Source organism: Galleria mellonella, unplaced genomic scaffold (assembly GCF_026898425.1).
Source record: "Galleria mellonella isolate WM207_F2 unplaced genomic scaffold, CSIRO_AGI_GalMel_v1 utg171, whole genome shotgun sequence".
NCBI classification, from domain to species: domain Eukaryota; kingdom Metazoa; phylum Arthropoda; class Insecta; order Lepidoptera; family Pyralidae; genus Galleria; species Galleria mellonella.
The window spans coordinates 6,471,526-6,498,093 of NW_026442014.1; the positions used below are offsets into that span (position 1 = coordinate 6,471,526).

The 26,568-nt window shown below is 30.9% G+C and overlaps 2 protein-coding genes and 1 long non-coding RNA gene across 3 annotated transcripts in view; 2 read left to right on the forward strand and 1 right to left on the reverse strand.

Annotated features, from left to right (window-relative positions):
* The first annotated feature begins 645 nt into the window (after nucleotides 1-645).
* Nucleotides 646-17,137, forward strand: LOC113518042 (uncharacterized). Its single transcript, XM_052892970.1, has 7 exons — nucleotides 646-813; nucleotides 4,165-4,340; nucleotides 5,126-6,424; nucleotides 12,282-12,364; nucleotides 13,160-13,233; nucleotides 13,554-13,753; nucleotides 13,901-17,137. The coding sequence occupies exons 1-7, from the start codon at nucleotides 804-806 to the stop codon at nucleotides 15,953-15,955; spliced, it is 3,897 nt and encodes a 1,298-aa protein (XP_052748930.1). The 5' UTR covers nucleotides 646-803; the 3' UTR covers nucleotides 15,956-17,137.
* LOC128200230 (uncharacterized) lies at nucleotides 7,783-13,539 on the forward strand. Its single transcript, XR_008252627.1, has 3 exons — nucleotides 7,783-7,981; nucleotides 13,160-13,233; nucleotides 13,335-13,539. It is a non-coding gene; the product is annotated as an uncharacterized LOC128200230 (long non-coding RNA).
* Nucleotides 17,138-20,097: 2,960 nt separating the features above from the next.
* Nucleotides 20,098-26,568, reverse strand: part of LOC113518350 (protein windpipe) — a 54,407-nt gene continuing 47,936 nt past the window's right edge. The window contains exon 3 of the mRNA XM_026903224.3: nucleotides 20,098-23,270. Within this exon, the coding sequence (XP_026759025.1) occupies nucleotides 21,131-23,254 (2,124 nt within the window). The 5' untranslated portion in view covers nucleotides 23,255-23,270 and the 3' untranslated portion in view covers nucleotides 20,098-21,130. The remainder of the gene's footprint in view (nucleotides 23,271-26,568) is intronic.

Below are 26,568 nucleotides of genomic sequence, written 5' to 3' on the forward strand. Positions count from 1 at the left end.
CTAAGTTGCATAAAAAAGAAATTTTTTTGTTCATCTCTTTTTTTAGGAAAAACGTTTAATTTCATTAGTAAATACTCTTTAATAATAAAAGGATGCTAATAATTTTTATTTTATAATAAATAATATGTTTTTACGTCTTAAAATGTAAAAACTGCAGCATAATAGAGTACTACGAAAAATGTATAACTAGGTATACTTTATATTCAATAATATTTTGTGAAATCTCACTTTTATCTTTGGTTCTTTTTCGCTTTTAACTGACTATAAAAATAGGTTCTTAATTCGTTTTTTTTTTATGTTTATTACCTCAGAATTCCGTCTTAAACCGATTTGATTTTTTTCTTACTGAAAAGATGTTTTAGATTGGTCCACTAGAATTTTTTTCTACATAAATATAAAAAACAATAAACAAATCATTTAATTAATTAAAACTTGTTTTTCCCAATGTTGACCGGGAGGATATGAATTTTGGACCAAATATTTTTTTGTAATGTGACTACATTACAAAATATATTTAAATAAAAAATATGAAGAATAAATAAATAAATAAAATCTTGTAGCGAATTATTTAAAAAATAGCACACCCCATACACTATTTGTTGGCGATCCTACAAAGAAACCATGCTATCGTCATGGCACTATCTCATCATTACCAAAGTAAGTGTCAATACATATACTGGTTAGTGAATTTATCATTTTGCAGTGAAAAATAATATTTTGAAAAAAGAATAATAACACACAGTGTACCAAAACTATATAAAACTAGTAATGTGATTTATTAAAATGTTCAGTAAATATTACTAATGGAGCTTGGTAAGTAATGACTACTAAAACTACTAGCGTTCTAAATTTAAATTTCACTGTTAGATACTAGTCACGCCTTTTACTGTATTATTGTATTATGTCTAAAAGCGCCACTACCGAAGAAAGTGTTTATAGTCTTTGTATCAAAGGCTATCTTGCACCTAAAACTGAGATAATTGAAACATAAAAAAGCAAGATTTACATTTCTATACAAAAATAACAGTTAAAATTGTCTTAATTTTATTAATAAAAAAAGAGCTATCATAGGATAAGCTTAGACCATGTTTAAAAAAGAGTGGGTTGTCTCCATATAAATGCTTAGACAAAAATAGGACAACAATTTATCCATGAATGCGTGAAAAGTGATACCAGAATCTGTTGTTCAGTGTATGTAAAATAAATATTGTAAAATTAAATTGAAAAATAGAAAAGATTCTTACGACTTTATTTGAAAGATAGAGCTGTACAGATCATAATGATTCATAATGATACTGATCTTTACTGATTACATTGATTTTTATCTGAATTCGTTGTCGTTGTCAAATTTATCGAAAGCGATTTTTATTAATGCATGTATATTAATTTTTAAATAATATGTATTCTATACATAATATGTATATCAGTACATAAAAAACGGTACATAATTTCAATAAAAACAATTCACTTTATCTAAGCAATTTTTAATCCAATATTATTTGCAAAACTGAAAGTCCACCCTTTGTAATTATTAAAAAAAATGTGTTAATTTGTGTTATAACATATATTCAAGCAGCCAATGCGATGTTTGGCTGACTAAATAATGAGCTGTTTTTAACACTCTATGTTTCTTGCGTATATAATCTAAGTACTTTTTAATGGGTGATAATGGAATGGTAACCCCACCCGCGCTATCGGTATACACAGGCGGGTCACCAGTGAAGGATGATAGGTGAGGATGAAGCAGGTCAGTTAGCCCATCGTGACAAATTCAACAAGAATTGTTCACGATGGTTTCCAGGGGAACCACGTGGAGTTCGACCTAATAGGGCAAATTGCTAACAATGGGGCAGTCAAACTCCATTGCTAACAATCCCTTTCCCCCCTAATCTAAGTATTAGGTGAATCAAATACTAAGTACAGTACTGCAAATAAGAAACTACTAACTGCATATTATATTTTTACCAGAATTCTAGTAATTATTTGCGCATTTCACCACTTAAGGGGAGGAGCTAGCCCTATAAAAACGCATATATATGTTTTTTATGCAATTTGAAATGGCTATCCACCAGATAGAAAGTGATAACCGTTACTCCTGAGGATTAAGGCATCCTCTCTAGCATGTAATTTCTTTATCATATTCCTCCCTTTAAAGTGAAACACTGCCATGCAAACACAATTACTTGGAGGAAAAGGAAAGTAATAATATTACACATACAGCCCCATTGTAAGCAATATGCCCTATCAGGTCGATCTCTACACGGTTTCCCCTGGTAACCATCATAGTTAATTCTTCTAGGATTAGCCACTTACTTACTTTTCCATTTTCACCTATTAAAAAAACACACACAATTACTTCACGACTGGAACGCCAATGAACAGAGGTACAGTCTAAAATATTTTTTATGCACAGCTAAAACTAACCAAACAATTCTAGGGTTTTTTTTTAATAAGTGATAATGGAATGGTAATCCCGCCTGCGCTATCGGTATACACCGATGAGGCACCAATAGAAGATAATAGGTGAGAATAAATGCAGGTCAGTTGGCCCACCATGATGAATTCGACAAGAATTAAACATGATGGTTTCCAGGGGAAACCGCGTGGAAGTTAATCTGAGAGGGTATATTGCTAATAATGGGGCTATTAGACCCCATTACTAACAATCTCTTTCCCCCCAACAATTCTAGGGTATCCACGGCTATCCCGTCTTCCCTTAATAACGCCTATGTAGGTGACAGTGGGAGACATAAAGGAGAAATAAAGTTTTCTGGGTCAACTAGTATTTTGTACAACAAAGCTTGTGACAAAACTGTATATATGTTTTTTTTAAATAATTTATTATTTACTCTAATTAGTGATTTTATCATAATATCAGTCGTTTACTCTCCACTGCTGAATAAAGACCTCCTCTTATTCGGAAATTTTACCACTAATTGCCACGCTTGGCAAGCCGGTTGGCAACCACAGTTAACCTTGGGGATTAAGAGGGACGATTTTAATAGCCTCCCATGGGAAAGAAAGGGGGTGGCCCATTTTAAACCGGGCCTATACGGCGACAAGTGATTTAGTACCGTGTTATTGCGAATACAAAAGTCCTTGAAATAATCGGAAAGTCACTGACACATTACAGATTACCTATCTGTAAGACTTGGTAATTTTCTCTTTACGTGTCTGTTTTTAGGCAAATAGGTAAAACGAAATAAATGGATAAATTATTTAAATCTTTATTGTTGAATTAAACTCTTTGTTTCTCTCAAAAAATGATACAGATTACATACATATTTCAGTCACGACACAGTTATTTTTAACTAATATGGCTGTTATCGTACACTACCCTACTTTTGTAATTTTTATGGTTCCAATAAATACATTCAATTAATTATATGTTAATATTTTATTAATTAATTACAAAGAGCAAGGTAAAGAGGAGAAATTAATAATATAATTTAGGATTGTAGTTGCTGGATCGTATATTAACACAGCAGCTTAACTTGTGCAACTAGATTACCAGGTAGTAAAATGACAACCCTCACTACGAAGTGATCAGAACATAAGTACAGAGGTAAAAAATTCAAAAAAAAATATGAAAAGGTAATCAAGTTTGATTGAAATTATCATAGAAACACACTTAAACAAATATGATAACAAGTCGAAATATTCTATGAATTGATCGATGCTATTGGACATCAGCAAACAGTCTTATAGTTGGGTCAGTAATTCGATTGTTTACATTTTCATTAAATTGTATTGAAACAAACTAGTCATCAGAGAGATACCATGTGAGTCGCAAGGGAGAAAAGGGATTGTTAGTAATGGGGTCTAACTGACCCATTGCTAGCAATATCAGGTCGATCTCCACGCGGTTCCCCCTAGAAACCATCGTGGTTAATTCTATTGGAATTCGTCACGATTAGCTAACTGACCTGCTTTTATCGTCATTTATACTCACTGGTGCCCCGCTAGCTTATACCGATAGCGCAGGTGGGGTTACCATTTAATAAAAAAAAAATATATGAGTCGCAGTGTCTTCTACAATCTCCATTATACTGTTCATGTCTATAAGTTACAGTTACTAATTTCCAATAACTTGTTTGTTAAATTACACAAAGAATTGGCATTAGAGATCTGTAGACACTAAAAAAAAATTGTTTTTGTTTGCAGATGTAATTCTATTAACGCTATGGATATGGATGATACCATTGGCAGTAGAATCCGGTGTGTTGCGAAATTATGATCTTCAGGAGATGCCATGCCTTTCTTATGTACTTAATGGCCTTCTACATATTGACTGCTCTGATGCTGAACTAACTGAATTGCCCTCTGACTTGAATTATAATGTAAGTATATTATATATTTTGTTTTATTTCTTAATTTGAAAACAGCGATATTCAGTCCTCAATCTTGTCATTTTCAAATTAAGAAATTAGAAAATGTTTAAAACTAATAATGTATAAGGTAATATGACACATATATATATATATATATATATATATATATATATATATATATATACGTCTATAATACCTCGATAAGGTAATGTTAAATTTAACTGGACTATCTATGGAATATAGAAAATATATTTCTTAGTTTAATACATAGAATACGTCACTAGAATAATAATTATTTTTATATTGATTATGAATACAAAATACATAGCTGATATTATAGTCTGAGAAGTTTCAAATTTTATATTCAGATAACATTGAAGTTGATAAACTATTATTTGTATAAGTTAAAATTATTTTTGTTATTAAAAATTCACAATTTATTTTTTATCCACTTGCTGGCGTCCGATTGTGCTGAAATTTACTTAGAATATATATGTTTGGTGACAATACAATATATTATGGTACCATTGAATTGGTCTGATGATGAGAATGTATGGTAGTCATACAAAAGCTTCTTTTAAAAAATGTTTTATGATAAACTTGTTATATGTGTATGTTAAAAAATATCCCAGTTAATTCTATACTGCTTTTTACGACTCTTCTTATAATCTATAGGAAATACTATCATGTCACATCCATAATAATTTCTTCAAGACAGAAATTTCTTTGGTTTTCTTGTGGAATATTGTTTTTTTTTTTTATTTATAATAATATATCGTTTCTGATTTTTTCAGGCACAAGTCCTCGATCTGTCAAATAACAACTTCGCAACATTTCCAGCCGAACTCGAACATTTTTCTAAAATAGAATACTTGGACTTATCTGGAAATCACTTGAACAGTCCGTTGCCGGCATATATGCCAAATTTAAAAGACCTGAAGACTTTAAATTTATCAAATAATAATTACGAAGTTTGGGTGGTAACCAGGCAGACCTATATGATCACAATATTAGACTTATCTAAAAACAAAATCAATAAAATCGACGATGGCGCTTTCAGCGAATTTCCTCACTTGTACTTCCTTAATTTGTTTGAAAATAGAATTTACGACTTTCCACCGAATACATTTGCGGAAACCAAAAACTTGGACACGCTCATTTTGTCCAGAAATTACTTTTCCGCTGTACCAAAATTCCAATCGTCGTCTTTGACGAGCCTTCACTTAAGCAACTGTCAAATAACAAATTTAAGTGTAAATTCATTACTCGATATGAACTCATTACTGCACATCGATCTATCTATGAACCAAATTGAAAATATTCCTGATTATTTTGTGTCGCATACGCTGCAAGAATTAGATTTAAGTTACAACTACATTACATCGCTCACAGATAATAGTTTCTCGTCATTGCCGCATTTAGCGGTTTTAGATTTGAGAGGAAACGACTTCAAAGATGTATGGTCGACTTCACACTTCGCCTCAAATCCATATTTGAGGGAAATCCAAGTGAAAGGAAACCGATGGAGCTGCGAAGGTTTTAGCGTCAATTTGCTACTCACTTATGAATTTTTGACTAAGCAACCACCGAAAACTAAAGATGTAGCATCTCTTATTTGTTATTCGCCTTCAAATGTAACACAAATGAGTTGGCGGCAGGCGTATATAAGAACTTGGCACCCAGATGACTCCTCCGAGTCTTACACAGCGATAGCGGTGATGGTTGGGATTGTAATTGGCATTGTGCTTACTTCGTTTGTTTGCCGGGGACTGATAGCTATAAACAGATCAGAGAATTCGACGCCAACTCCAGAGACGACAGTTTTGAATCTCAATGGTACGAGTCAGTCATCTGAAGCCGTGGTTTTGCGAATTCCTCTGCAGGAAGACCTTCCCCCGACATACGATGAGGCTCTGCTTATGCCACGGTTGAATGCCTCGTTCCATTCCTTACCCGATTTCGTTGATGAAGATGAAAACGAAACACAAAGTCATCGTCGCTCTCGGTCTATTGGTGATCTCACGGAATATAGACCTAGAACATTCGATAGACGCTCTATAAGACGGACAATACAAATACATAATAGTAATTTAAACTCATAACATAAAAATACTTATTATTTATAACATAAAATATTTTTATTTTAATTAATTAAGTATAGGTGTTTAAGTTATTTAATAAAATTATCATTAAAATTTTCAGTATTGTTATCAAATGTTTTAGTAAAATCAAAATGATGGTAATTTTTATTTTTTTTTATTTCATCGTGATAAAAATAAAATTAAAGTAGGTAAATTTAAATTTCATCTATACCTATCATCCCTCGCACTGATACCTATCCGTCGTATACCGTAGGCGGGATTAACATTCCATTATCAGCCATTAAAAAAATATTACTTAAGATCCCGCTGTCATCTGCACCCGCAGATGTTTCAGGAAAGTTGGTTTAATCGAAAAATGAGCATAAATATAATACAATACATCCAGGTTGCCTGCTCTCATTAAACCAAAACACTAGATCTACTAGTCTTTCTTGCGAGCACTTTTTTATAGACTACCCTATGTTGCTGTATAGAATACAAAATTAACTTTCATTTAATGTAGGTTTTATCAAAAAAAGAACCAACTCCAATTTGGTTAGATCCTATAACTAAATAACTACTAATGACCTATAACGTTAATAAATTTTTATATTTATTACATCTGTTCATAATTTTTGAAACTTTCATACAGACCATTGAGACTACGTGATTACATAATCAATTTATTACATATTTTTATGTAGGTTCATAATTGTTCAGTTTCGTCAGGTTCCATGTACAAATAATTTAACTAATTTTTAGCGCGGTATGCCCATTATAACTAACCCTGTATGTTTTTTAAAACAAAACACTTATTTTCCTCTATTCAATGTTTTACATTTCACATAGAGCTCAATAATCATGGAAAAAATATTAATATTTTGTTTATGATAGCACTCATCAATATTTTTATTTAATTATGAATTATACTGCCATCTATACTTCTTGATATGAATATCATTTAAATGACCTACATCTACTTCACGTTGCTAGTCTGTAAATATATTGTTAAAGAAACACTCGGTAGATGGCGCTTTTATGTAAAAACTTATCAATTTTTTTATTATTATTTTTGCTAAATCTTTTATTAAAATAAATGTATTGATATAGATATTTTACGGTATCTAATATTAATTATTTACATATCTAATAAAATGTCATTGCATATCAATAATCTAACTTTGTTATTTCTTATATAGGCATTGCAATTAAATATTTAAAAGTGTAAATAAAAAAAAAACAATAATAAAACAATGTCAACTAATTTACAGTACCAATCGACTTTCGCATATAACATAATCCAGATTACTCAGTAAGCTTATATATCTATAATCTTCGCCATTCTTTATCAACTATCTACAATGATAACACGTCACACTTTTGTCCATTCAGTGTTAAAATCTAATGGAATCCACACGCATACGAGTATTCTATTACAGTGAAATTAATGATAACAATGCAATACAAAATACCTGTTCTACTCATTAATCATATGTGACATAAGTGTAATCGTAAACAGTGTTCTTACTTCTGCTGTACTTAAGTGATAAAAATAGCTGGTCTGATAAGGTTAGTCACATTTTTCCTACAGATTCAGGATATCACTTGAATAATCCATGTGTTCAAAATAATTTGTCTATCTAACAAGCAGGATTTTTCAAAAAGAAATTTACTTTAATCGTAACAGAAATAAGATGGATCAAAGGGAATAACATAAATATTTCGGGATTTCTCCACAATATACGATATGTATTGCTGTGTAGTCCCGGCATAGAAAAGGCCACCCCTTCTTTTTCCGTGGGTGTCGTACGCGACTAAGGGAAAGCGAGGGATGTGCAGCAGCCTCCTTCTTAAAACATCTCCAACTGCGGTTGTCAATTCGTCTGCCAAGCGTAGCAACTACTGACAAAACTCCCCAACGGAGAGGCTTATGTTCAGCAGTGGTCAGTTAAAGGGTGATATGATGATGATGATGATGATACGACATGTAATGATGATAATTAGAAGAAACTTAGAAAAATGAGTGAAATTATATCAGTAGATAGAGCTGTTACTGAACAATGTTATTATGACATTACGCATCCCTTATCGGTACTTCATATTATAGTTGTTTCAATCGATAGGTATATTAAATAACTCTTAATCTTTTATTATTCATGTTAAAATAGGGATTTTCAACCCTATTAGTAGCAATGTATTCTATCTGGTTTACTTCTACGCATGGCCGTAGCTGAGGGGGAGGGGGGCATTGACGAACAGTACCCTACCTTAAAAGACCCAATGCTCTACCTCACCTTAAAAGGCCCCAAGTAAATTAGACAGATTCCCTTTTTCGAAGTCACTTAATTATGGCTTCTGCCCTACCAAAAAGTTCTTTTACAGTACCTTAAACTTGGATCTGGCTACGGCCCTGCCTCTATGCGGTTCCTTCTGGAAACCATCACGATAGGCTAACTGGTCTGCTTTCATCCTCACCTGTCATCTCTCGTCGGTGCCTAGCGTTCACTAATAGATTACTATTCCATTACCATCCATTAAAAAAACTTTCTACGACTAATAACTATTTTATTATATAAGTAATGAATTAATGTTTGCTATTAAAAACTTGACTTATACCTATCAAATTTGGCAGCGATAAACAAAAAGCTAGAAACTGATATAATATGACAAATCGCTAATATGTAAGTCTGCAATATTTTTATTAGATATCAGATAATTAACTGCCCACACATTGTACTTATTGCTTTAAATTTGAAACATATTTCTTCCAATTTCATTAAATTCTTACTTTTTTGTTTTACTTTACATGAGTTTGTTGCTTTTTGACACCTTAATAGATCAACCAATAATAATCCAATAATATTATATAAAATTTGAAATTTGAGGATATATCCTGATAATCGACATAATTGTCTCCTTAATACAAAGTACATAATAAAAGTCTAAATAAAAATATAGATTTATAATAAAACCGTATTTATTAAATAAATACATAGTTTGGTTTCTAATTTAACTAAAATCTAAAGACTACATATTTAATAAAACTTAGTTCTGTATCATTTTAAAAAAATTGGTTTTGCATTTTGTTCCTTTATTAGTATTTTTAAAAATTGTTTTTGTACTAGAGAGAGTATTCTAGAGAGAGTGCCGTCATTCATTCCCTAAAATTTAAATTTTAGTCGGAAATAAAGAGCGTTGCTTTAGAATCTATCTTACTTAGATGATTTTTTATTTTACAATTAACATAATTCTGTATATATATATAATATTATAATTATATAATAATCATGAAAATATTCAACCTCATAGTTATATGAGAATTTAATCTTCTGGTTTTTTATCGTTTCCGTTTATCTGTCATCGGTTTGCTATTACTCATAGCTGTAATCACTAGAAGACTAGTGCTTGTATACTGTACGTACAGTGGTATCTTCACAAGGAATTCCTACAATTTTTGTTTTTTTTTTTTTTAATAAAGTTTCTCTGAACCGTTCTCCGCCAACCTCATGTAGAGGTGTCTAGATGAGTCATGTATTCATAATTTCAATGACAATTTATAGGATAAATACATCGTAAAATATAATCTACTGATACTAATGTAATAAAATTGTAACTAGATGATGTCTGTATATGGTAGATATTTAAAAAAAATATATATATATGAGAGTTTTAATAAGAGCAACAGAAACCAAAAGAATATTTTTTAGAAATTTTGCATGTCTGTATGTATGTACGTTAGTTTTAGTATAAAATAAAATCTACTGTATCAATTTGGATAGCTTTACCCACAAGTATCTTTTCAACTGATAAATTAAGACGCGATTTTCAATAAGTTTTGTTTTAATTCATACACATGGAAAATTTTTATATTATCTCAGGAGTCCAAATAAGCATGACGAAATAGATAAATTTTGTCTTAATTGTTAAAACAAAATACTTTGTTTTAATATTTAATAAACAATAACAAAATTTATTTAGAGTAAATTGTATCGATTTGATATCAGCAATAAATTAATAAAAAAACGCTTAAATTTACTATTAATTGTGTATCAAACAGATAAAAAGTGACAAGAAAATGAGTTAAAACAAAGAAGACTATACTCATTACGATAAAGAAGAAAGAAATATATTTTCTAAATTTCTTTCTTATTTCATAATCCGATTATAGTAATTGGGAATTAAAATAAGTTAAATAAGTAAGCAGGCTCGTCAAAACATTTTTTTTTTATTAATTCAATAAATATTTATATCATCAAATAGCTCGTACTTACTTAAAATTATTATTAAGCAATAGACACTAATGCTATTATTTTCAAAGTAGAGCGAATAGATAAGATTAGGAACGTAAAGCAATGTATCACTACGCTTTTTCATTCCCAAGATGTCGTAAAAAGTGGTTAGAAGAACAAAGCGCATTATAGTGTGCTAGAGGAGGAATTATAAACAAAATTCTATACTAAATCTTCTGCCTTTATTAAGTAGTAGGATGTAAGGTTGGTTGTGGTGGTTATTATGGATTATTAGGTTGATGGAATATAAGTGAACACTTGACTCCAGTTCAGGTATCCCTAAATAATAGCCACTATAAATGGTTTGCGTAAATTTTTAAACAATTATTGTAAATCTAGTTTAAAATTTTTGTTAAATGAGATAGAATATATCCCCGTGTTGGTTTTATATATTTTTTATTACAATTATAGTCGCTGTCTTTTGTTGTGATATAAAATCTGAAAAATTTGCAATCATGATTCATATATAATGTTTTCGGGATTTACAAAAAACATGAATTCAGCTGTGTGACAAAAATGCATATAAAAAGAAATAAAAAATGCAACCTTTGAATAAAATATAATAATAAACTCTTTATTGCGCACAGTAGAGATGTATACAAGGAGTATTTATACAGAATGCGCATATACAAAAGGCGGCCTTATCGCTAAAAGCAATCTCTTACAGACAACTTGGGCGATTATTATATTAAATTATAGGCGATTTATTAATAAGAATAACTTGAAAGGTAAAATAACTTTAACTTTTTTATTCCAAATAATAATCTGATTACTACATTTCCATAGTGAAGAGCAAAATATATGAAATCAGCCTTATGATAGTTATGAAAAAGAAGGAATATGATAATTTATTTAATACCTAACTTATTATGCCCGGTGCATTTATACGACATAAAATTAATAAAAATAAGTAATCACTGATTGTACCAGCAATGATTCATGCATTATCTTTTGAAACTCGAGTAAAGAAACAAAGCGAACTTCAACGATATATTTGTCATTATTGCATTACCATGCTAATAAAATCCATTGGCAATCGATGGAATTACAATTAACACAAAACTTTCTTATCATAACTGATGTGGCCATATGGATAAATATATACACGCAGGCATAGTAATTTTAAAAGTTGATCAAAATTCATCAAAGTGAAAACTAGATATTTTCCCAAAATAATATGAATCGCCGTGTGGTCCCGGTGTAGAATGGGCCGCCCTATTCTTTTGTGATTGTTGTAAGAGGCGACTAAGGGAACTTAATGATCGCAGGATAGACAGTGGTGTCCACCTTAAAACATAATCAAATTCTAACTGCGGTTGCCAACCTACCTGCCAACCCTTATGGAAGAGGCTTGTGTTCAGCAGTGGACAGTTAACGGCTGATACGGTGATGACGATGAATATGAATCTAAAAATGAGAAAAAAATTTGTACAGGAGGCTCAAAATAGATTTTTTTATCCACGTTTCTTTAGAAAAAATCTCCATTTAAAGAATTCTAATTTCAATATCACTCCATATTAAAGAAAACGTCCAGACTAATACAAATAGATATAATCAATTAAATAAATATATGTATAAAGTCGAAACCAAACCCATCGTCTTTAAGAGATGATACAGTGTTAAATTGCTACATCGCCAAGGTTGTCATTGTTGTCATCAGATTGTTAGTAATGCGAACTACTATTTCCGTTGCTAACAATATACTCCATCATGTCAACCTCCACGAGGTCCCCCCTGGAAACCATCATGCTGAATTCCAGGTGTATTAATCACGATGGGATAACTGACCTGCTCTTTCATTTTCACTTATCATCCCTTACTGGTGCTCCGCCGGTGTATACCAATAGCGCAGGCGAGGTTACCATTCCATTATCATCCATTAAAAAAAATCTGTTTATTCGTGACCACGCCCAGTTTAATCTAGTGGAAATGTCGTCATAAATATCAACCATAAACTGTCCACTGGTGAACATAGGCCTCCTCCATATAGGAGAATTTTGTCAGTAGTTGCCACGCTTGGTAAGCGGGTCGGCAACCGTAGCTAGGCTTATAGTGATGTTTTAAGAAAGACGTTGCTGCCAATTCCTCTATCATTAAGTTTCCTTAGTCGCCTCTTACAACATCCATGGGAAAGAAAGAGGTAGCCTATTCTATGCTGCGACCACATGATGGATACCTAAACACCTAAAGAATCGTATTAATTCCCCTCTCTTATAAAACAAAAAATACAACATTTTTAATACAATTTTATGCGACTAATAACATAACCACAAAAAAAATATTTCATATGAAAATTATTAATTTCATTGCAACTCTTTAAAAATTGTGGTAACTTATTTCTAAATATAGGTATCTATATTATTATGCTTATCTAAATTTAAGAGCAAGAACTCCACTGACAAAGTCACAGCTCTTAAATAGGATAGATAGATCTAAATTTAATTATTTATGCTTTCAGGGTTGCTATAGTTGTAATCACAGAATATCAGCACACAAAAGAATACGAAATATGGTTCGAGATTTTAATAACAGGTACGTAAGTAAACGTATACGACCCAAATTCATATCACAATCTACTGTTTTATCAATAACTGATAACAAAGATAAAAATTGTTGTATGTACATAATTGTAGGTACCACAATAAGTACACTTACAAAAAGTCTGTGACAATATTGTGTATACACAAGGACTGCCCTTCTTTTCGGTCTTGATACGTGACGTGAAAGTAAAATGGATTAACCGCTACGAACGCAGGTGTTCTAGACACCTCAGTCCTCATCGAATTTGGTGAAGAAAATGTTGTGCACATAATTCAAAGGAAAATAACAATAAAAAACTTGCAGGTAGTGATGAACAGGTGACGTGATGCTCTTTAAGGTGACAGCGGGTATTCTGCTTTCATATATCCTGATTATAAAAGGGGAACTGTTGGACTTTGAAGATGGAACATCGGATAGAGTTTGCAGTATTTGTCACTGCAGCAAAGATAAAACATCCGTCGACTGTTCACGTAGAGGTCTCACAGAGATTCCTGAGGGTCTTGATAGAAAGGTAATATTAACAATAAGAATAAATATGTTACTTTAAAATAAGAATAGCTCTAAATAATAATAAGTAATAATAATAATATTACTAGACGCTACCAGTGTTAGTTTTCTATTGGATTTCATTAAAGTTTAATATTAAATTCTTTTTCAGGTGAAATATCTGAATATTTCAAATAATGAAATAACCGACTTCCCCAATCTGGCAGCAGTTTACAATTTAATTTCCTTGGATGTAAGCGGAAATCTTCTCAATAAAATGTCAGAAGATGCACTTTATAATCTTACAAAAATAGAAATACTTAATTTGTCAAGTAATAATTTTGAAGAATGGTTCAAGCTAAACCCTAACTTTCTTCTTCGGGGAACACCAGTCTTAAAAACCTTAGATTTATCACATAATAAATTCAAATCAATGAACAATTTACAAACTCATGAACTTTTTATAAGCCAATCTTTAGAAATCTTGATTCTGGATAACTGCGAAATAAACTCTATACACGGAAGATCGTTTTTAAGTGGACTTACTAATTTACAAGAACTACAATTAAATTCAAACCCTTTAATGAGACTTCAAAACTTGGTTTCGCAATCTTTAAAGAAACTCTTTATTAGCAACACACAACTAATGTCAATTGAATCTATTGATTTATCTTCTTTGACATCATTAATTTATTTAAGGTTATCATACAATTATCGGTTGAAATTGTCTTCAACCAAAATAGTATCAGATACTGTCAAATACTTAGATATATCTTACTGTAATTTACTAAAACCTAATATACAAGGATTTCCAAATTTGAAAAAAGCTATAATTAGTCATAACACGATTAGATATCTAATAAGTAATGAATTTGTCAATAACACAAAGTTAGAATATTTAGATTTATCATACAATAATATTGGATCTCTAAGAACAAATACCTTTCGAGGTCTTGGTTTATTAAAATTTTTGGATTTATCTTGGAATGAAATAGCTACTGTACCGGAAAATAGTTTACTAGAAATGCCTTCACTTACTCATATAAGACTATCTAGAAATTACCTTACACGCGTTGGTCACTTAAAATCAGAATCATTGACAGACTTAGATATGAGTTCCTGCGAAATTAATTCTATTGGGAAAGATTCTTTAGAAGGCCTACAATCACTTGTTGATTTAGATTTATCTCATAATGTTATTTCGCACATTCCAGATAGTATTTCATCTAACACACTCAAATATTTGAATTTAAACGTTAACAGAATAAGTTTTATAAATAATTATACTTTTTTTATGCTTCCACGATTAACAAGTTTATCATTGATCGGTAATAGGTTTACAACCATATGGAAAAGATCTTATTTTCAATCAAATCCGTATTTGGAGAGACTTGAAGTAAGCGACAATATGTGGCGATGCGATTGTAAAGATGATAATATGTATGATTTTTATGAGTTTCTGACTCTAGAACCTTACGGCAAAGAAGATTCATATAATCTTATATGTAACAGTCCAACAAATGTAATTGGACAAACTTGGTTGGAAGCATGTTACTTTATATGGAATCCACCAGAAAAAGGACCTAATCCAGATAGTTTGATTTGGTTTTTAATTATTATGATTATAGGTTTAGCATCCTGTATAGCAATAGTAAATTGTATCAGAAATTCTATGAAACGGCGTTTAGCAGCATTACAAGCAGATAGGGAAAGACAAGCGGAGGAAATTAGGGATAGGTTAAGACAAGAGAGAATACGTGCAGAACAAGAAGCATTATGTAACACTCCAGATCCTAGGGACTTAGTCCCACCTCCCACGTACGACGAAGCTCTTACGATGCCTAAATTGAGTGCATCTTATCATTCACTGTGTGAAGCCGGAACAGGTAAAACAAAGCGAAGACGAGGACGAAGAAAAACCAAATCTAGTGGCGATTTATTGGAAGAGACTGAAAGAAACGGTAATTTACCTGTAATTAATGATTTAGAACTTACCGAGGTAAATGACCATAACGATAGACAAAGGCGCAGACGAAGAACAAGAACGTGTGGTAGCCAAGAAATTAGTGAACTGGAGCAATCACCCGGTGCACGTCGCAGGCGCATGTCAGAATATGGTATCGTTGATAATGATATTGAAGTAGAAGTTGAACTGACACAACCTTTACGTGAAAGAACAAGAAGACACTCTAGTGATAATGATGAACTACGAGAAAGTGATTTTTAGTGAGAGAAGTGATTTTTAGCCATTCTTTTATTCTTCGTTGCAGTGGCGTTATAAGACGGTAGCAAAGCGAGCAAAATGCCATGGGCTCCCAACCTGAGTGGTTTACCTGGTTCTAGTAGTCGTAAGCACAGAAAGAATTTAACATTTATTAAATAAAAAAAATAGTGTTTAATCAATTTAAGAAGTAAATATTTTTTTTTAATTAATTAAAGAATTGAACTATTAACTGAAGGACACACATGCATGAATTATATAAATAAATTATGAAGATTTCACCAAGGCATTTTCAAGTAAAAACCAAAATAGACACATTAATTACAATAGTGTTGGTAAATATACATATTAGCATAGTCATATCAAATGATTTAGATAAAGGAAGGGTTGAGCCTCTGAGTTTACCCCAGGCCTCAGATGGTATATTTACGCCACTGCTTCGTTGCTTATTCGATATATTATTAAGTAAAGAAGAGAAATATATAGTACATTATTTTTTATAACTTCTATCCGTATAGGTAGTTTATATATTGGAACCATTGTTAGTTTAAGTAGGCACCTACCTACAAAATATATCTATTTTAATTTAAAATAATGTTATAAACAATAATAATATCATAAACAATAACTTTCAGCTGAATAATAAGCTTCCAATAATATCAAATTAAATAATTATATAAACTATTTTATAAGTAACTTTATATATATTTTTTTTATTAAAATCGACAATTGATATACTCAAGTGTGACTGATCAATTTATCTGTTATATTATTTAAACAAGATAAATATGCACTATTTATTACCTTCTTTTTTGCGGCTAACCCGAACTTATTTTTTGAATTAATGTGAATTAAATTATTAATTACTTTCGAGTGTTTCAATTATAAGAGCAAAATATTACAGAATATATTTTGAATTTCCAGTACTTTTTGTTATTATAATTAGATGTATTTGATACTGATATATAAGCATAATGACAAAAAAATATATAACGATATTTTTATGTATAAGATCAAATTTTATGATGGATTTCTTTTATATTCAGCTAAAACTGACCCACCGAATGTAAATTCGTTAAATCGGTTTCAATGAGTACCAACTATAACGATTATAAGTAGGTAATGATAGAGTATGAAGTTCATCACAAATTCAATATACAAGAAAGCTTATTAAAAATATTTTCAATATTTTTTTCTTTTATTCTTATGTAATTTTAAGATACCTTCAACAAACAGAAAATAAAAAATAGCAAACATTACATATCATTTATTCTTTAGGATTCTGACAAAACGTTACGTATTCAAATAAATGAAGTAGCAAACTACAATCAACGGTGATTCATTCTACATTATAAAAAAAAACAACAAATTTTACCTTCCTCTTCACTTTTAAGATGCATTTGTTGTGGTAGATAACTTTTTTGCAGATCTAATAGGTAAAATAAAATAACAATGAATAACATATGTAGTAACTAAAATTAAATACTAACATGGAAATACTTAGTTAAATGGTTTAGACAAGAAAAGCGAAAAAAAAATAATTATATGAACAATTTCGTTTATATTAATAATATTTGATATTCTGGCCAATATACAATAGTGCCCTCTAGACTATTCAATGTGTAATGAAACTGTTTCAAAAGTATAATTATTTTTATCATAATCTAATAGATGGCGCTATAGGTCTACTTGGTACTTGGTAACACTTGGATATTCACTTCGATACAGAAGGGAATTTCTATAGGAAAGCATTGCAGTTAATTTAAATAGCTAAAAAACTTATGTGAAGCAATCATCTACTGAATCTAAAAAACTATACCAATGTCAAATACTTCAAGAGATTGTTATACCATATTATTGTTTTTGTTAATTAGCATGCTGTGTTTCCTTTAAAATGATTGTACGCTAAGTATAAATAGACAGTAATTATAATATTAAATCTTATCAGTGTAACAATTGCTAGGAGACCAAATAAAGATAAAATAAAATAAAATAAAATAGGTCTGATATTTAATATAAAACGATCGTTTAATTTATTTTGCATGATTTTTTTATTGGTAAAATAAATCTAGGCGATATAATTCATGTTCAAAATTAAAGAAAAAAATGGTTATAAAAATAAATTTGACAGCTATGTTTTTTTTCTGCAATGGTAATTAAAAAGGTATCCACACGGTAGACACGATCAATTCAAAGTGAACATGTTCTTTTATATAATTTTTGGGCATTCAATGTTGTAATGGAAATTTCCACCACTATGTAAAGAAAGATTAAATTTGTATTAAGTATAGTATAATAGGTGTGATATATTAATAAAATACAACTTCTACTTATTAGAACAGCAGTCCTATATCTGTTGTACTTTATCTCTTAGGTATTTTGATACACAATTCTGGCAATGACAGATAAGCAGTTTTAACTTTAGATTTTTTTTTAATGGTATGGCTCCAAACTTTAGGTTGATGATTTAAAAAAATCTAATTTAAGTTTTAACAAAATTAAAAAAAGAGGTCAATAGCAATTTTTACAAATATTTACAATAATAAAATATACTGTCAATTAATTTTCCGTTATCTAAGTAAAAAGACAGGTCATGATTATGTAAACCTAAACATTTATTAATGACTCATCAAAAATTTATTTATAATTTTTATTTATTTAATAATTATATTTTAAATATATAAAGGATTTACTGTCATGTTTGAGGATATATATTATTTTTTGCGTGCATGATAATGCACCAGTTGTGAACCGATATGACGAATCTTTTTACAAATTACGAGTATTTACAAAATGAGGTCTCAGGTTCAATGTCATCAGTGAGCATAATTCATTACTTCCAACTAGTGTAATTGAACTTTTTATAAAAACTTTTGAATGTAAACTTTGAACCTCTCGTACTGAATATTTTGTCAGTTTTGACCCATATTTCTTTAAAAAAAAAGTTTAATTTTGTTAAGAGTCAAAAATTACTACCATATTTCAACTTGGTAGATAATTTACCTTGCGATAAGTCGTTCAGTTTCATGAATAGGTATTATCACTGAATACACCAGATGAGTTTGTTTATTTAAAGACGCTAATCTTTAGCAAGTAAATACTTACCTATTAAACAGATTTAAAAAAAAAAGCTGTTGATATCTTAATTCTTAAGAAAGGTAGGCTATTCAACATCATGATATGACCATGAAAGAAGCCGCGGGATACTAATAGTAATTTCAAAAAATATTTTACAAGACTTCAACTACTTTTAAACTTCATCTCATCGTTTCAAGTGTACTATAATACCTACTTTATTATCAGCCCAGAGAATTATCTATAAATATACAACCAGAAATGTATATTATTCACACAAAAGCATAAGATGCTATTTCAATTCCGGCAATAGACCACAGACAGCAGTTGCAATGTAGTTGCGACCGCAGACGTCATTACTGGTTTCTATGCATTCCAATAACGGCGAGTAGATACTCGTTGCATATCAACAGCTATCAATGCTGCTGAAATTATATTTATTGTAAGTATGTGTAAACAAAGCGAATAAAAGAGGTACTGTGCTCGAAATGATTCCGAACAACACTGGAATAGCGCCTTGAATTAGAAGAAAAAAAATGGTGAAGTCATGTTTTCTATGTAGGACGAAATACTATCGTAATATCACAGTATAAGAAATAACCATAACCATAGAAATAATAATAGCGGTCCTGTCTTCGACAAGAGAGGAGGAATTGTTAATAATGAGAACTAAATGCCCTATTGCTAGTCAACCTCCAAGGATCCATCTTCGAAACTATTTTGGTAAATTTTTGATAAATTCGATACGATGAGACAAATGATTTAATTTTATCCTCATCTCATTGCTTAATAGTATGTCGCCAGGGTAAACAATAACGTTGACGAAGTTTCGATTTCGTTTAACTATCTCTTGAAAAAATTTCTTTAGCATGTCTTCAACGATTCTATCATTCGTATAGATATGTCCGCTAAATGGCTAAATCGGATAGAATTCCGTAAGGTATTATGCCAAATGCACCATTTTAAGTTAATAGCCATTTTGTTACTGATAGTAAATAGTAATATACGATATCTATTTATGTAGTAGGTTATATTTGTTAAAATTGTCTATAGTACTGAATAAAACAAAGTAATTTCGAATCAACCATTTATATCTTATTGTTGAAAAATACATCATTTTCATAGAATCTGCTTAGAAAACTATTATTGTTCAATATTTTGTTCCATTTATTAATAAAAAAAGATTTTGATTGGTTCTTACATTACCGCTGTAGTGTAAGATTCAATCAAATTTTTATATTATTACCATTTAATTAAATTACTTGCCCATTTAAAAACTAAATATGTAGGTTGATTGATATAAGCGCAGTAAATATATAATAAAAAGCAGTCCTTAATTACGAAATAAAACAATTGCGAATACAAAATAAAACTAGATAACTATACATACATGAAGGAAATCGAATTAATTTATATACATACAAATATGAATAGCGGAAATTACTTAAAATAAATGGTATCACATTCTTAAATACTAACATTAAACTAGTATAAAAATTACTTCAGAGGAACTTATTTTTAGCCAGACCTTACAAGAATGAATCTCTCTGGAATAATTAGAAAATAAACATAGCCAAATTTACTTTCGTTGTTATTATATTACTGTCTATGCAGGATAGTAAGTACACAACCATTAAATTTTAGAAACCAAGAATTGTACAATTTCTATCAGTAACGTCAATAGATACACATACATGCAATAAAATGATTGTACAAACACACATTGGTTGTTACGTAGACAACTACAGAAATATAGAAATTATTAATAATAATTACTAAAAATATACGTTATTACTAACATGAACATGGCAACACTTTTTACACGTATAAAAATATGATTTATTTATTGCGCAATATACTCTCATAAATATTTATACCACTAACAAGTTAAAGGCACCGTCGACTACAAACACACTTTGGCAGCAAATATCAATCTATACTTAAAACGTACTGACCAACCAAATATACCAGTTCTTCACACATAAGATTTGCTCCAACTATGCACACAAAATAATCACAGAATTTCGCCAATAGTGAAGTGTTTGTTGACTGACACTGTTTGACACTAATAATAAGTGCTAATGTTTTTTCTATTAACACTAAGTTTCAAGTGGTTGACTTGCGCCCATTAGTATCTCCTGAAGGAGTAATAATGATGTCTCCAGCATTTGATCTACTTCTGGTGACTAGAACTGGTGTTTTCGGCTTTGGAATTTCTGTCATCTTTATTCGGACCCTTCCCATATCTGGTGAATAAACTGGAACATAGTCACGAGATGGTGAAAGGAAATCAGAATCTGTATTTTGATCACCATTAATTAGAGGCTGAGAAAAATCGGAATCAGCATTCCCATTTAATCTAGGTGTATCATCGTCATTCAGAGGCACAAAAATGTCTTCACTAGATAAAGAATTTGTGTCTTTTCTAGAATCAGGTGAAGCTGGTGCCGATTCGGCCGATGTTTCTTCTTGGGGAGTTTGTTTTTCTTCCACTAAATTATTATCTTTTGAGCTATTTTTATTCTGGTTTGTATCTCTTGGACTATCAGTTCTTGTACCATTATTGCCATTATATTTTATTCCATTAACAACATCACCATTTTCGCCTTTTTTTTGAATTGGCTCATGTGTGGGTACTTTCATGTATTTACCATTTACCGCTTTTTCTTTAGAAGGATCTAAACCAGCTGGTTTACCTAATAATGCTGTATTCATTTCTACCATTTCTTTTGTAGCTTTTTCTACATCTGTTTTCTGTTGTCTTAGAATTCTTCTATCTCTTCTTTTTCTTATTTGGCCTTTGATTATAGCAAACCCAATTAACCCTACCAATAGAACAACGATAATTGCAATACAAACATAAGTACCAGTTTTATGCGTCACCTCTTTTTTAATAGTTGTTGGTGCTGCACCTAAATTCTCTGATGCCTGAGTTACTCTTATATGTTCTGATACTGTAGTATCCCGTGATACTTGAACTGTTGCAGGATATTCCGTAGGAATATCAGTAACTTCCGATTTTATTTGCCAATCTGAACCGCCTTCATAAACAGACGGTGCCTCTGGTATGGGAAATTCTGTGCTATTATTGAAATTATCTTCAAATATTCGACGTACTGGACCTGGATTTAATTCCACAAATGCGGGAGTAACAGCTTCCGTCGTATCTTCTTCGTTAAAGATTTGGAATGGTATAAAACCAGATCCAGATCCTTCTCCTGATCCTTCATCAGAAGTCGCATTAGGAACATTATTTGCTGGGAAAATGTCATCATCTTCAAACATTTTCGAATCCAATTTACGATCTTGATCTTGTAAAGGTGTAATAATAACAGGTACTGTCGTACTCTCAGCTTCACCAGACCCTTCAATATCATCTAAAGGAGATTGAGAAGTAGAGTGGCCAACTTTCATAAATTGTTTTACGTCATCATCATCATTTTCAACATCATTACCTCCCTGTATGACATTACCATCCTCTAAATCATTACTAGCTACTAAAGGCATTGACTTTAGAGCCGTAGTTTCTTCACCAATTCGCATTGCATCTATTGGCTGATCACCCAACATCATATCTAGATAATTTGGTTCTGATCTTGGAATTTTACAAATATCCTTTGTTTTTAATTCAAGCCAAGATCGGCCTTTTAATTTTTTAGGGGCATTACACACAACTGTATCGATAAATACATTTGACAGCAACAAACGATCCCGTGCCATTATGTTTTCACATGAGCAATTAAGAGGATTACCCTCTAATTCTAAATGTTCCAAACCAATGAGATGGCCAAAATCCGAAGGTACATCTTCCAATAGATTATTAGTTAAATCTAATGAACTGACACTAGTAGGTAGTTGCGTTAAGGAAAGCGTTCGTATCCTGTTATTGGCAAGATTGAGATGAACCAATTTTTTAGCATTATGTAAGAATTTGTTTAGATTCGTTATTCCATTGGTGGAAAGATCTAATGTGACCACTTCAGTAAGACGATCAAGTTCATGTGTCAGCTTGGTAATATTATTATGCGACAGATCCAAAATGTTTATATTATGATGCTTTTGACGAAGGGTGAATTTGTATAGTTTGACGAGATCACTGCAGGTGGCGCGATGGAGTCCATCACGAGTGGTACTACACACACAACTATCAGGACAGACTGCTGCTAAACTGGGCGTCGCCAACAGGAATATTGCCAGAAAATAGAAGGTTTCTTGAAGCCACATCGCCATGGTTGGAACTCAGCACCTGGAATGTAAAAAAAAAGTAATTTTGTAAAAAGAAACAAAAGACAATATTCTAAATTTAATAATTATAAAATAATAGTAATAATAAACAATATAATAATTAAAATGATGATATATAATCTAATTATATAAGTATGTATTATTATAAACACTATCTACGTAGATTATATTAATCTATAATATGTTAAAAAATAATAATAATAAGTTCTGTCTGACTGACTGATCATCGCTAAGTGGAATCTATTAAAATTATATACATATGTACATTCAGTTACTATTATTTTATGTATACAGGAAAAGTAAAGATGAGAATGTAATGATTTAAAAAAATCTAAATGATCAAATATTGTATCAAAAAATATATTTCATACGTTGCACATTACATGTTACAGTCGTGTGCAGTGTGTAAAGCAATTAAATAAATCACAACGTCCCCAGTCACAATTTGTAGAATAAATAACAGAGTGACATACGATGAGCGGTCCCCCGTGGTCTATTACCAACTCCGCCTCTCCAATTACTGCAACTGCAGTTATAAGCCAATTTGAATATACGAACTTCCTTTAAATGATAACGGCTCCTTGGTCTAGGACACAACATTCAACTATCCTAGAAATAAAAACAAGACTGTGAAACTCTTATTTGTACTTTTATATATCTGCTTATTAATAAAATTTGTGTATTTGTAGCTGTTAATGTTTCCAATGTAATCGAGTATTGTTATCGTTTTTGATATTTTATTTATGTCAATTATAAATTGTAGATGAATATAAAAAGATTTGTCTCTGACCGACTGACTTTTTAACTGATATACATATCACAGCACAATAAATCGTTGAATGGAAAACAAATATAAAATCTTTTTATGATGAAAAAAGTGTTCCTGAAATTCCCACAAGAACAGAAGATAATAAGATCTACACTGATAAAGATAAATATCTCATACGAGAGATTCCGTTCAACTTTTATATAGTTTTGTATTACATTTTAATATAAGAACACCCGGATTTACGTATATTTTAGTCGAGAATGCTCGACTAGTTTCGGGATCATCCGGGACCCTTAGTCATTAGTCTTGTATTAATGATATTGATTAATGATACTAGGATAAATTTAGAATTTATAATCATTGTATAAAACATTTGTACTATTTCAAAGTTCAGTTAGTTCTATAAAATACTCGATCAATTTTCTAATGTGGAATTCTCAAAGTTATAGTCTGTAACATTATTTACACGCAACTATGAAGTGCAGGAGAAGTTTTGCAACTTTAAAAATATGTCATTTTTTAGTCATATGACGACTCTAAATAGACTAAATAATGACGTCAATGACGTCGTTAAGGTTGCAAAACCGACCTTGCTATTTGTAATTATAATTTACTTTAAAATTATCCAACAACGTATAACGTCTCATAATAGCAGATTATAGTACCAAAATAATGCTATAGACACACCATTAAAAATGTTAAATATTCCCAGAGGGAGACTTTGTACAGAAGTTGTACTGTTTGATTACCTCTATTGCACTTGTTTCTACTATTAACAACAAGTGTATTTGTCGTAGTCCTATTTTAGTTAAAACAATAGATTATATTATATATCAGCCGTTAACTGTCCACTATAAGATAAGTTTTGTCAGTAGTTCCCACGCAGATAGGCGAGTTGTCAACAGCAGTTAGACTTTGGTAATGTTTTAAGAGGGACGTTGTGCCCATTCCTCGGCCATTGAGTACCCTTTATCGTCTCTTACGATACCCATGAGAAAGGAAGGGGTGGCCTATTTTATACCGAAACCACACAGCATGAAATCGGCATGGTAGTCAAAGATGAGATATGACAGTGAAATTACAGATTATGGAGAGATAAGATCTTAGCTCTCAAGAATGCAACGCATGAATGGTACAATTGGCATCACAGTGCGTTCTGTGATGTTCATATCTATAGGCGAATTATTATTTTTCATCAAGTGGACAGGTCTAAATAATTACTCACTTTTTTTTTAATAATATAAGATTTTGTCATGAATAATATAAGATGTTTGTGACGAAAGTAATTATTTTGATTTAAAAAATACTAAACCGACTTTGAATAAATTACTATGAAATTAATCTGTAAGTATATCCTTTCAGATAAAAAAATAATTTTTCAAATCAGTTTACAACTGACGGAGTTACGAGGTAACAAACATAAAAAATACAACTGAGAATTGAGAGCCTCCTTCTTTTTGAAGTCGGTTAAAAGGAAACTACAAGTATTTCTTAAAATATTTATAAGTACCTATAACCTGTCGATTATAATATACTAAACACACAAAACGGTTAGTTCTATTTTGATCTACGTAACAACATCCTGACTGCACTTGGCCGGCGCTCGCTCCAGAAGTGGTTCAATGTTATACTGACAGGAAACCGCCGGTTAACCATTTGTGCGAATATGAGGATCACAACGTCAAAACTATTTTCTTGTGGGGTCTGACTGAAAAATTGTATTGCGCAAATGCAATAGTTACATTGGAAATATTGAAATCAATTTCAATCTTTTGACGGGAACATTAAATTCTCGGGTTTAAATAACAACTAATATCTAGTCCTTAAATTATTATTATATATTGTATATTTAGCTGTTAACTGTCCTGAATATAGGCTTCCTCCACCAGGGGGCTCTTGTCAGTAATTACCATGCTTGGCAGACGATTGGAACCGCAATTAAGCTTTAGTAACGTAATAAGAGAAACGATGCTGCCGATCCCTCACGGCATATATTTGATATGTATCTATTTTTTTTAAATATAGAAATATGTATGCATATCATAGTCTAATAGCCTTGGTACATGCTTTGCCCAAATAGAGATTATAGACAGCACTATATGACCAGGGCTCTAGAACTATTTATAGAGTAAGTTATGAACTTATCGCAACAATAGCAATATTCGATAAGATAACAATAAATTCACAATTTCAGTTATTCCTAACCAAAGAACATCATAATAATAAGTAATAAGCAAGATGAGTTCAAAGTCTTAATTTGAAGGCCACGCGAAGTAATCTAATGCTTAGTTGAAGACATATCAACAAAAGAAACAAGAATCATCGTGTCAAGTGTGCTGATTTCGAAAATAGAAACATTGAAATTATGTATTTTTTATAAACAATTATACAATATTTATGATTGATTATTTAAAAAGTAGTCTGATAACAGACTAAAATAATAATCATAGAACTACTGGGTTGTAAATATGCTATTTTTTAAGTTTTTGATTTTGGAATTTCTTTATACATTTTGCCATCAAAACACTAA

Excerpts from the sequence above, each read along its gene's own strand:
- LOC113518042 (XM_052892970.1), top strand. Across the intron at positions 12,365-13,159 it reads GTCATTGTTGTCATCAGATT|GGTTGCTATAGTTGTAATCA; the intron begins GTTAGTAATGCG and ends TTATGCTTTCAG. Across the intron at positions 13,234-13,553 it reads GTTCGAGATTTTAATAACAG|GAACAGGTGACGTGATGCTC; the intron begins GTACGTAAGTAA and ends GCAGGTAGTGAT.